The 12,379-nt window shown below is 38.2% G+C and overlaps 1 protein-coding gene across 1 annotated transcript in view; it reads left to right on the top strand.

Annotated features, from left to right (window-relative positions):
• The window catches only part of Orc1 (origin recognition complex subunit 1), a 32,453-nt gene that overhangs the window by 17,908 nt on the left and 2,166 nt on the right, over positions 1-12,379 (top strand). The window contains exons 10-13 of the mRNA XM_089243553.1: positions 3,108-3,365; positions 3,663-3,782; positions 9,228-9,409; positions 11,779-11,903. Coding sequence (XP_089099679.1) covers positions 3,108-3,365; positions 3,663-3,782; positions 9,228-9,409; positions 11,779-11,903 — 685 coding nt within the window. The remainder of the gene's footprint in view (positions 1-3,107; positions 3,366-3,662; positions 3,783-9,227; positions 9,410-11,778; positions 11,904-12,379) is intronic.

Here is a 12,379-nt window from a genome sequence, read left to right on the forward strand (position 1 = left end):
TTATTGAGTTGCACGATATCACTATCCCAGTTGCAACTAGGATCACTGATCTAGGTATTCTTATTGATTAGCAGCTTCAGTTCTCTGAACATTGTGGCCAAAAAATCAAACAGAATGCTTGAGTTCATTCTCAAAAAATTTCACTGTGTTCTCATAAAGTGATCCTTCCATTTTTCTTGGGCTTGGTTGGTCCCCTGGAAAGGAGTATGACATTAGGTTTTGGAGACCATACTTACAGGGGGACATTGACATGATCGAGTGGGTGCAGAGAAGAGCCAAGCATGCTGTTGATAGCACATGTGACTTAAGCTATGAAGAAGGACTTCATTTTTTGAAAATGTTTACATTGGTAGAACTCAGATGTCAGAGGATATGATTGAAGTGTTTAAAATTTTCAACAGGATGGATGAAATGGATCATGAGTTAACTGTTTAAAGGCCGAACTATGAACAAAGTCACTTATTGTTTTGAAATTTGGAATTAGGTCCTTTTGCATGCCCATACATAGATCAGCTTTGAAATTTGAAGAAAAAAATTTTTTCTTTGTTTATCACGATGTTCCATAAATGGAAATCTCATAAATTCTCATGATCATTTATTTCTGGAGTACAGTTATCACATGAAATTTTCTATTTTATACTACAAATTCAAATTTGCAACACATACTGGTTTTTTTAACATGAAAATGAGTGCAGAAAATTCAAATTTTTTTCTAATGTCCGTGATAAAAGAAGGAAAACATATATATTTGATTGACCTGTTTTTCACATTGATAGCTTTTGAACATAGTGTTTTTTAGCAAACCTCACACCATCCTTGCATCGCAGACACAATATAATGGCCATCAGATGGCCTGGCATCTTTTTTCAGTTGACAACATGTACCTGGATGAATAATTAACCCCTTCTTTGTTCGTAGAAGGTCCATTGCTACTTCTCTTTGGAATTTCAAATGCGAAATACAATCCGCTTCTCGCAGCTCTGAATGAATTATCCAATGTGCTATAATGGTCATGTGGCCAATCTTTTTCTAATGGAATCCAGAGCTGAGGTTTCGATCGAATTCTAGAAATAATTTTTTTTATCCTATGCAATAGTTTTGTTTTTTTTTTCGGATTGCTCAAAATTGTCTTGCTTTTTCTTGAAACTTGAGTGTTTTTTTTTCTTCCCTACATCTTTTGAAGAACATGTTTCAGGAGTTTTCTAACACCTCATTCTTGTTGTTGAAAAATTACCTAGCATTTCACATACATCAGTTAGAACTGTTGATACTTAGATCATTTTCAACAAATCATCTTCATCCACGAATTTCCCATTTTCATAAGCACGTAACTGGCATATATCTACTTTTTCTGATTCAGAATCTAAAAGAGTTTCTAAATATCCTACAGTTTCTAATGTGAAATATCTTTTTGATATTGTTACACTCAGCTGAACACAACAAGACTATCTACGATTGTTGAACTCGGTTTGATTAGTCTGGAGTTTGCAAAAACATACATTTCTAAGAATGCAAGAAGAAAAAAGTACTCACCCAATATAAATAATCCACCCCACAAAGAACATTCTTCTGTGTCATATTACCCAGAATTAGCCCCTATACACATGTCGAATGAGGGCAAAACCCTGGGATTCGAACGGGTAGATCGAAGAAGCGCATTCCACACATTAGATATCCCTAGAATCTCGCTCTCTTGAAAGGCCAATGTTCCATAAATGGAACATGCATTTTTGAATGCATGTAGTTTGTTAACGTTTAACACTACAAAAAAATTAATTGATTTACTTTGATATATTAACTGGTAGAAAACAAAATAAGTTTCAATTTACTTCAAAATTGAAATTTTGGCAAATTTTAATCAAAATGGGGAAAAAATGCCCAAAAAATGTCAAATTTCAAAATTCTGTCAAAAATTTTTATATCAACCTGAAGTTTCCAAATTCATTTCGAAAAATAGTTTGAACTCTCTTCTATATATACGATAAAATACCGGAAATGTTTGAATCAATTTTTATTGGATATTTTTGTAAATAAAAGCTATGTTCCATTTATTCGCAACATTTTAATTCTGTTTAACCATTTAAAGGCCATTTAAATGGCACATTGGCCTTTAAATGGTTAATACATCATCAATCAACTGCTTCAACTAGGTGACACTAGTATCAATTGGTGAGGGATAATTCTAGGTTGTGGTGTAACAGGGAGTTTTTCCCCTAATAGGGTTGCGAATAAATGGAATAGCTTACCTTCAAGGGTCATGAATTTTAACACAATTGACATGTTTAAAAAGAAATGTAATAAAGATATTGAAATAAATTGAGAAGCTATCCATACTTAGATGAGACAACCATAATTTTTTATGGCCATTATATTTATATTTTATAATAATTATTGGTTCTTATTATATTGGATTAGTGTATTTTTGATATAGTTTACATATGCATTCGACATCCATATTTTTATGGCATCTTTTTTCAGCAACCTCGTTAGGCATTTTGTTTGTTGTGGTCTTTGTATTTGTATGTCTATTGGTAGAAGTTCATCTTTCTTACACCATATTGGGCATAGACACCGAACCTGCTGACTCAGGGTGCTTGGGCTCCGACCCCAGTAAACTCTGTGTGAGGGCTTAGCCCCCCCCCCCCCAATAATTCATGGACATGTATTGTATGTCCTATGGAGGTGATATATGGGAGGTGATCCACACACCTCCCAGTGTGGATCATGCTAAATCTCATACAAATGGGACGCCCAGCAAATACGTCCAAAAGATTAAAAACTGAACAGAAACGCATTGAATATAGAAAATCATCACTTAGTGTGGTAGGCACTCTTAAAATATTAACTAAATATAAGTTTAGCAGCCTATAAAATCATCATGAGAAAAAAGATTGTTTAAAAGTTGGAGAGAATTTATTTTTGATTGAAAAATGAAATGGAATTTCTTTAATTTTTGGAAAGCATTCTGGTGCCACTTCTGATACCGTGGGTTGGCTACCCCTGATTTATGCCATTGGAGTGAAGTGATTTTTTTTTCTCAATAAAATGCCATTTCTGACTAATGTGATACTTTGTATTGAATGATTTTTTTTTTTTCAACATTGTAGAAATTAACTGGCGAGAGAATAGCTCCACAACAAGCAGCCCAATTATTGGAAAAAAGATTTACAAAACCAGGGCCTAAGAAAGAAGCTATTGTTTTGCTTGTTGATGAACTTGATAAACTCTGGACTCGGAAACAGACTGTCATGTATAACATATTTGATTGGCCTACGAAACCTTCTTCCAAACTCATTGTGATAGCAATTGCAAATACCTTGGACCTTCCTGAAAGACTTATGATGAGTCGTATATCAAGTAGGCTAGTAAGTCTAAATTTTCACATATCATCAATGCTGCAGTCAAGTTTAAAATTTATTATAAATTTTAAGTCCATATTCAAAGTGTTATGTTTTGGTATTTTATGTGTAAGAAATATAAATGTCAGTGTTAAAATTTAAGAATTCTCAAAAAAATTTTATTCAAAGTTTATTTTTCATCATAATTGTAACTAATTTTCCTGATTATATCGCGTACATAAAAAAAAATATAAATCAAGATTATCAAAAATAGAAAATATGTTTAGGTTCAGCATTTTATATATTGGTGTTGTATTTTTTTAGGGGCTCACTAGAAGAACTTTTCAGCCATACACATTCAAAGAACTGCAAGAAATTGTAATGAGTCGTATTCAAGAACTTCAAGTGTTCGATTCAGATGCTGTGCAACTTGTTGCTAGAAAGGTAATGGCCATCTCTTTTCAATATTAAGTTCAAAAATATAAAAATATACTCTAAAATTGTCTCTTTCCATTCTCCCCAAAGTTATTTTATCATAATAAGCAATGATATACAGTGAAAATCTTGTATAACAATAGATAAGGACTTAACAATAGAATAGACAGTATAGCACATCGAATACCCACTATAACGCTTAGGACATTTTTCTCCACTCTCAGCGCACTTTCTAACTTCGATGCGTAAATGCGAGTCAATCTCCCCATTAAAAAGTCTCGCCACAGAGAGCAACAGGCCTACAACGATTAATTATTCAATCATTACACTTCACTCATAGTTAGAAAAATTGGTGGCAGATGGCAGCACTACACATAACAAGCATTACACAGAAACAAACTTCATGTCACGTTTCACTACACGTACACGCACATTCCCGCATGTACCAATTTGTTAGAGGTTCCGCAGAGGAATATGAACGAGGTGTATGTGTGGTTTAGTAGCACACTTCCTATAGTGCTATATGTATAACCATATTTTTTCTCAGTCATGGTTACATGAGTGTTCCATTGTATTATGATACTGGTGTAGCGACCTCTACTTGAACTTTCACCGACTGCGGAAAAATTATGACGTCGCACTTCGCAATTTTCTGATGCGAATATTTTGTTACCTAGCAACGCAAGTTGCGATAAAAAATCGAATGTTTTTCTTCGCAGTCGGCAAGCAACCATTGTCATGTGATGTCTTTCATTTTTATGTGTCCGTACCAAATTAAACATGTATTATATAAAACCTTCTGATTGTTATTATATTTAATAATGGAGCTCAACAACCGGTCCTACAGATAGGCGACTACACACCGGTGCCCTGCATCGGTCCCTAAACAGGGTGCCTAAACTGGCGACGCCGGACGTGATTTCGAACAGCGCCATGATTTCGAACAGCAAGCTTCTCAAGGTAAGCGAGTAATCGTTTCCTCCGTTCCAAATGGACAATCCGCCGAATGTCGATCGCGTCGCTATAAAGCCGCCTCAAATTTTGGAGAAACAATCCAAACTTGTGGTTTATCCAACTAGAAGCACAATTCTCGATCGCAGCGATAACTGCCGATGCTACGAAGTTCAACCATACTATCGCTGGTATCGATGCCGATATTTTATCGAAAGTCCAAGATTTAGTTCTAGAACCTCCCCAGCAGAATAAATACGACGCGCTGAAGACACGATTGATTCAGGTTTACGCGGAGAGCGAATCATCGAAAATCCGTACGCTACTGCAAGGTTTAGAACTAGGAGATCAAAAACCATCGCATCTGCTTGCCCGAATGCGTGAGCTTGCCGGACATAACTTCAGTGATGACTTGCTGAAATCGTTGTGGTTAGCGCGACTCCCCGCTAACGTCCAAGCTATACTAGCTGCTTCGAGCGAAGGGCTTCCACAACTCGCTTCGATGGCAGATAAAATCGCTGAGTTGGCCATTCCAAATATCTGTTCAGCATCCGGTCGACCTGAGAACGCAATCAGCCAATCACTGGAGCAACAAGTCGCAGCTCTGACCAAAGAGTTGAGTGAGCTGAAGGCCGCTATTCACACTTCACAGCGACAGCCTAGACCTCGATTCCGTCATCGCGAACGGTATTCTCGCTCGCGATCCCACAGCCGAGCCCAATACAAACAAGCTGAAAATGGCTTCTGCTTCTATCACACCAGTTTCGGAGCTCAGGCTAAGAAATGTCAACAGCCCTGCTCCTTCAAAACCTCACCGGGAAACTAATAAGGCAGTCGTCCACCGGCCAAGGCCACGGCTGCCAATTCGTCGACAGAGTCATACTGGCCGATCCTTCCACCAACTGGACTTTTTTGATCGACACGGGCGCTGATGTGTCAGTCGTCCCGCGAACTGTCGTCAATACCCATAAGAAACCCGAGAAGTTGATTCTTACAGCTGCCAATGGTTCCTCTATCTCAACTTACGGTACCAAACTTCTAACATTGAATTTGAACCTCCGAAGGACATTTGCTTGGCCATTCATCATAGCCGACGTAACCCGACCAATTATTGGTGTAGATTTTCTATCGCATTTCAATCTGTTAGTCGATAGCAAACATCATCGCCTCATCGATGGAACGACCTTGCTATCTGCCACTTGTTCCATTGCAAGAAATATCGCAGCTCCATCTTTTTGCTTGAACGGTATCGATCTATTATCATCGCCATATCGGGATATAGTCAAAGAGTTTCCTGATATTCTCCGTCCACACATCCAAAATAAGAAAATTAAAGAGCACAATATCAAGCACTTCATTGAGACTACAGGTCCACCAGTTTTTGCCCGACCTCGACGGCTTTCCACGGAAAAGTTGAAAGTTGCGCGAAAAGAGTTCGAGTTCATGATGCAACAAGGACTTTGTCAGCCTTCGAAGAGCAGTTGGCCTAGTCCACTCCATCTAGTGCCAAAGAAATCTGGCGACTGGAGACCGTGTGGAGACTATAGAGCACTAAACAAAATCACAGTTCCTGATCGTTACCCGATTCCTTTCCTCACAGATTGCTCGCACATTCTCCACGGAACGACAATATATTCCTCAATCGACCTGATTAGAGCGTATCAACAAATTCCAGTGCACGAGCCGGATATTCCAAAAACAGCAATTACTACGCCGTTTGGACTCTTCGAATTTCCGTATATGACCTTTGGATTACGCAATGCAGCGCAGACCTTCCAGAGATTCATGAATACGATCCTACAAGGATTGGAATTCGTATTCTGTTATTTAGACGATATCCTGGTAGCTTCTCCAGACGAGCAAACTCATCTCCAACACTTACGTGAAGTATTCAGTCGACTTGACGAATACGGACTGTGCATAAATGTGCCAAAATGCATATTTGGCGTCCCGACCATCAAATTCTTGGGATATGAAATTAGCAAGAATGGACTCAAACCGTTATCCGCCAAAGTAGATGTCATCAAGAACTTTATGCAACCCACTTCCGCCACTTCCTTGCGCCGATTTCTGGGCATGTTGAATTTTTACCACCGGTTCATACCTAAGTGTGCGGACCTGCAGCGACCACTCACCGCTATGTTAGCAGGTCATGCGAAAAACAGCCGGAAACCACTCAATTGGACTCAACAAGCTTCACAAGCCTTCACCGATGTCAAGGAAGCGCTATGCAACGCCACTTTGCTCGTTCATCCAAAGCCAAACGCGCACATTTCTCTCGTAGCAGATGCATCGGACAATGCCATCGGTGCAGTGTTACAGCAAGAGCATGACGGTGTGATCCAACCCCTCAGTTTTTTCTCTCGCACACTCTCTCAGTCTCAAGTAAAATACAGTGCGTATGACAGAGAACTTCTAGCTATTTATAGCGCAGTTAAACATTTCAAATGCCAGCTAGAAGGACGTCATTTTACCATTTATAGTGACCACCGTCCATTGATGTATGCCTTCAAACAAGACCCGAACAAAGCTTCGCCTCGACAACTACGGCAATTAAATTATATCGCAGAATTTACTACTGATATCAGGTATATTCCCGGACCAAACAATGTAGTTGCTGACACTTTGTCACGCATCGCAACTATTGCTTCTCCATCACCAATCGACTACGATGCGATTGCCGACTCTCAATGTGACGATGAATTACGTGAACTCCAACAAAGCTCATCATTGAAAATCGTCAAACTGCGTTTGTCGGACAGTAATATAACGAAGCACTTGTTTTGTGACATTTCTACGGAACACATCCGTCCTTATATTCCAGAATCACACAGAAGACAAGCTTTTGAATCACTCCATACGCTTTCTCATTCAGGTATCAAAGCTACTACCAAGTTGGTTTCTCAACGCTTCATCTGGCGCAACCTCAAAAAAGATTGTCAGGCGTGGACTAGAGCATGCATTGCATGCCAACGTTCTAAAGTTCACCGACACACTCGTTCCGCTCTGGCCGAATTCAAAGTACCAAACAATAGATTTCAACACATCAATCTCGACATAGTTGGCCCATTGCCATTATGCCAAGGCTCACGGTACCTCCTAACGATAATAGACAGATATTCCAGATGGATCGAAGCCACACCTATGCCAGACCAAACTGCCGAAACAGTCGCCAAAGCCCTAATTGCGACCTGGTTTGCCAGATTTGGCATACCACAGAAGATTACCACAGACCAAGGAAGACAGTTTGAGAGTCATCTTTTCCAAACCTTAAGCAGATACCTCGGATTCCAACATCACAAGACGAACGCATATCATCCTCAGGCGAATGGACTCATCGAGAGACAACACCGATCTCTGAAAGCTGCCCTAAGATGCCGAATCCAATCCCATGCAGCTTGGGTTGACGCTCTTCCATTAGCACTACTAGGCCTGAGATCCGCAGTGAAAGAAGATTTAGGATGCTCCTCCGCCGAAATCCTCTACGGATCACCATTGCAACTGCCTGGCGAGTACTTCTCCGCAATACCAGACGTCAAACAATCCGATTTCGTCCATCAACTTAAAAAACTAATGCGTTCAATGAAACCCATACCTACAACAACTCACGGATCTACGCCAACATATGTTCCTACATGTCTACAATCCGCATCTCATGTGTTCCTGCGTAACGATGCACCACACTCTGCCTTGCAACCAACGTATCAAGGCCCATTTCTGGTCAAAGATCGACGAGATAAATTCTTCGACATCGACTTCAACGGGACATCCAGGAGAATCTCCATCGATCGGTTGATCCCAGCTTTCTTAAGTGACCAGCATACCCAAGTGCCTTCGACGTCACCCGTCCATCCAAGTACAGTACCAGCAACTGTGACTCGTTCCGGTCGTCATGTCCACTTCCCCGACAGATACTCGACCACGACATTTCGTTGACACTAGGGGGGGGAGTGTGTAGCGACCTCTACTTGAACTTTCACCGACTGCGGAAAAATTATGACGTCGCACTTCGCAATTTTCTGATGCGAATATTTTGTTACCTAGCAACGCAAGTTGCGATAAAAAATCGAATGTTTTTCTTCGCAGTCGGCAAGCAACCATTGTCATGTGATGTCTTTCATTTTTATGTGTCCGTACCAAATTAAACATGTATTATATAAAACCTTCTGATTGTTATTATATTTAATAATGGAGCTCAACAACCGGTCCTACAGATAGGCGACTACACACCGGTGCCCTGCATCGGTCCCTAAACAGGGTGCCTAAACTGGGTATCAATATTTTGCTGTTTTCTCTTGCATAGATTATGTGTATCATATTCAAGATGATTTATTTTCAGTTGTCAGCTTAAAATTTCATACTATATATGATGTGATCTATTCCCAATAAAAATGTTTATGTTCCCAAAACACTTGCGTGACAGTTCGGTTATTTTTCATTTCACTGATATCAGTGTTATAGATTACAACCTTGATCTAATTTGCACCTTGTTGATGTGTATAGGTTGCAGCCGTTTCTGGAGATGCCAGAAGAGCTCTTGAGATCTGTAAACGTGCTGCTGAAGTTGCGGAAGAAGGAACTGTCAAAGCATCTCCAACGAAGAAGAAAAAAGTACTTGTAGGTATGGGACACGTCGATGCAGCGCTACAGCAAATGCTGGCCTCACCGGAGGTTACTGCCATAAGGTTTGTCTTTTCAGGAATTCTTTTTTTTTCAGTATCTGGTATATATTTGGTATGTTCGTTATGATAAATTTCTCAAAAACCGCTAAAATGCTTATAAACATGCTTTGACACAGAAATAAATGAACATCAAGTGGGATTGAAGTTGATTTTTAAGCCTTGCATTACATTATCTCGATTCAAAAGCTTGAGATCCAATACAAATATTTTGCTGAACTTAATGTGAGCCTTCCTAAATAGATTATCTATAAAAAATTTTTGCTTTTATTTTTTCGGATATTATTAGTTTATCTTACCTAATTCAGAATGGCATTATACCATTATACTAAAAATGCTCTTGATATAAATCAAATTTTGAAGGCCAAACCCCCTTTTGAAGTCTACAATTTATAACTACAGTAGAACTTCAGTTAACAAGCAAAAATTTTGAACAAATTTTGATTTGGTTAATGAGTGAAGTGATTCGCACTGCGAGCAAAAATTTTCAGCTTTATGTATTTATTTGCACGTTATCAAAACTGAGCTGGTGGGTTCCTGCACCAACTATCATCAGAATTACTGTCACTAGGGCATGATTATCTCATGTCCACCTTGGAATCTTTTTAGATGTACCTATACACTTCTCTTTCTGAAATTCTTTGAACCATTTCCTATAAAATGAGAGATTCCGCCAAAATAAAATGTAGTGAAAAAAAATGTAGCCTATGTTTTCAGAACATTGTTCTTTCAATGCAAGACTCTTAGCATCAAGCTGAACAGTCTGAAAGATTGTTTTCCATCTGTACGTATCTGACAGAAATTAGCTGACCAAATCACAAATGGATGGGGAACACATGAACTTGATTTGGTTGTGTCAACACGAACTTCATAGTAGACTAAAGCTGGTGTTGGTTGTGTACATTAGTGTAAAATAACAAGATCTTCAGCATCTCTCATCTTCCTGTATATTCTTAATTATAAATTTTGAAGCTGTTCATTTTAGCCTTCACTCAGTCTGTCTTTTTTACAGCATTTTTTTTTTTATGTTTTAAAAATCTTTAAATTTTGGGCAGAAACTGGGACAAATCAATTTTTATATAAGCCTATGGGAAATCTCATTTCTGCTAGCGAATGTGATTCCAGAGCGAATCATCTTTATTAGTGGAGGTATTACTGTAATGTTAAAATACCATAGCTGCCAAGTCTCCCGAATTTTAGCTTCATCCCTCGACTTCCCGAAAAGTTCTTAAATCTCCCGAATTTTTACGAAAAGCATAAAAAATCCCTAATTGTCCCTAAAAATTCTCTACTTCATTAAAAAAAATCCCCGCTTATGAAAACAATCCCTAAGGAATTTCTTGTGGGGCATGAAGCCTCTTTTTTTTCTCCTTTCGAAATGACGTTGAAAACCCTCTGATGGTAATAAGAAAGTTGTTTGTCTTATTGTGCAGGGAAATAGCTTAGCAGCCAATAGTCCTGGATAATAGTTGAAGATTATAGTGGCGCACATATAGTCAAAATTTCTCTTGTTGAACTTACGTACATGCGATATAACAAAACATGCATACTGATAAGCAAAAACATATTTAATCAATTTTAAAGATACTTATTCCAATGAATTTCGTTTCATCAAACGTTCCAGAAAAAAAAAACCTTTTTTGTGTGCAAGTTGTGTTACGGACATAAACATCGGTCATGGAAAGACTGCCATCATTACTCATGTGAAATTAAAAAAAAACATCAAGCAAGTGTCACAAAAAGTCAGTGTTCTTCAAAAATTGACGCTTTTTTCCATTCATCTTCCGATGATTTTTGGGTCATTCGCGCAGACTGTTTGTTCACAGTGTTTCTGATTGAACACAATATTTATTTAATTAGATCACCATTTTGAAGTTTTGGCCTCCTATTTCACTTTTTTTTTGTGTGGAGATTTTATTCCCGAATGCTTTAACTTTTCTATATAGAAAATCCCTATTTTATTTGCAAAAATCCCTTTTGTATTTATTAGGAAGTGGTTTTAGCATAAAATACGGGTTCGTTCGAAAATTTCCAGAATTTTCATTTTCAAAAGTTGGCAGCTATGAAATACAATAAATACATTAAATTTGATTATCGGTATCATGATAATAAAAATCTTTCAGCAACCAATTGTTTTAATATTTACTTAAATAATAAATTGCATAATTAAAATTCAATATTAATCATTTGAAATTATCAATAATTTCATTTTCAGTTAAAAATGCTGAAAATTGACATTCAGCCTCCAAATATTTGGTATTGAGCCAAAACATTAGCCCAATATTTGATATTCTGCCAAATTACTATTCGTCCCATCCCCTAAAAGAAATCTTATGATTGCATGGTATGAGCATTTAAATCTATTGTTTTCATAGGAGTTGCTCGCAGCTTCAAAAGATGTTCTTCCATGCCATTCTTGCTGAATTTCAAAGAACTGGGTGTGAAGAAGCAGTTATGTACCGAGTGTATCGCCAGTTAGTTGGCCTTTGTCGATTTGAGGGTAAGAACCTTTGTGTTTAAAAAATAATTACAGTACTCTCAAAAGCTAAATTAAAAAACCAACTGGGAATTTTTTTTCATTTTTCTTCACCTGGGATATAAATAATATGCTGTCAATGCTCATTATCACAACCCCCTATCATTCTGTTGAAAGCGGACATTGAGCATATACGGGGGTGTTTGTAAACTGTTTATAAAAAATTAGAGGGGGTGATAGCACCCATCTCTCTCAAGATGAGCAATATTTACAATGGAACCTGTGGTTGCAATCCATTCGGAGCGTCAGAAAAACATAAAGTAAATTGCCCGTGTTGAAGTTTCAACAGTGGTGGGGGAAAGATGTAAAGAAAAATCATAAGGTTCACAATCCCATGCATATAAACAACAGACAATGGAGATGCTCAAAGTGAATACTGCAAATGATCAATGGTTACATTCTGGAGAAGTGCTTTTTCTCCGGCGGGACAGAAATGGCAT

This window comes from Pholcus phalangioides, unplaced genomic scaffold, assembly GCF_987345545.1.
Source record: "Pholcus phalangioides strain wild (caught in Gottingen) unplaced genomic scaffold, Ppha-v1.0 ptg000015l_1, whole genome shotgun sequence".
NCBI lineage: Eukaryota > Metazoa > Arthropoda > Arachnida > Araneae > Pholcidae > Pholcus > Pholcus phalangioides.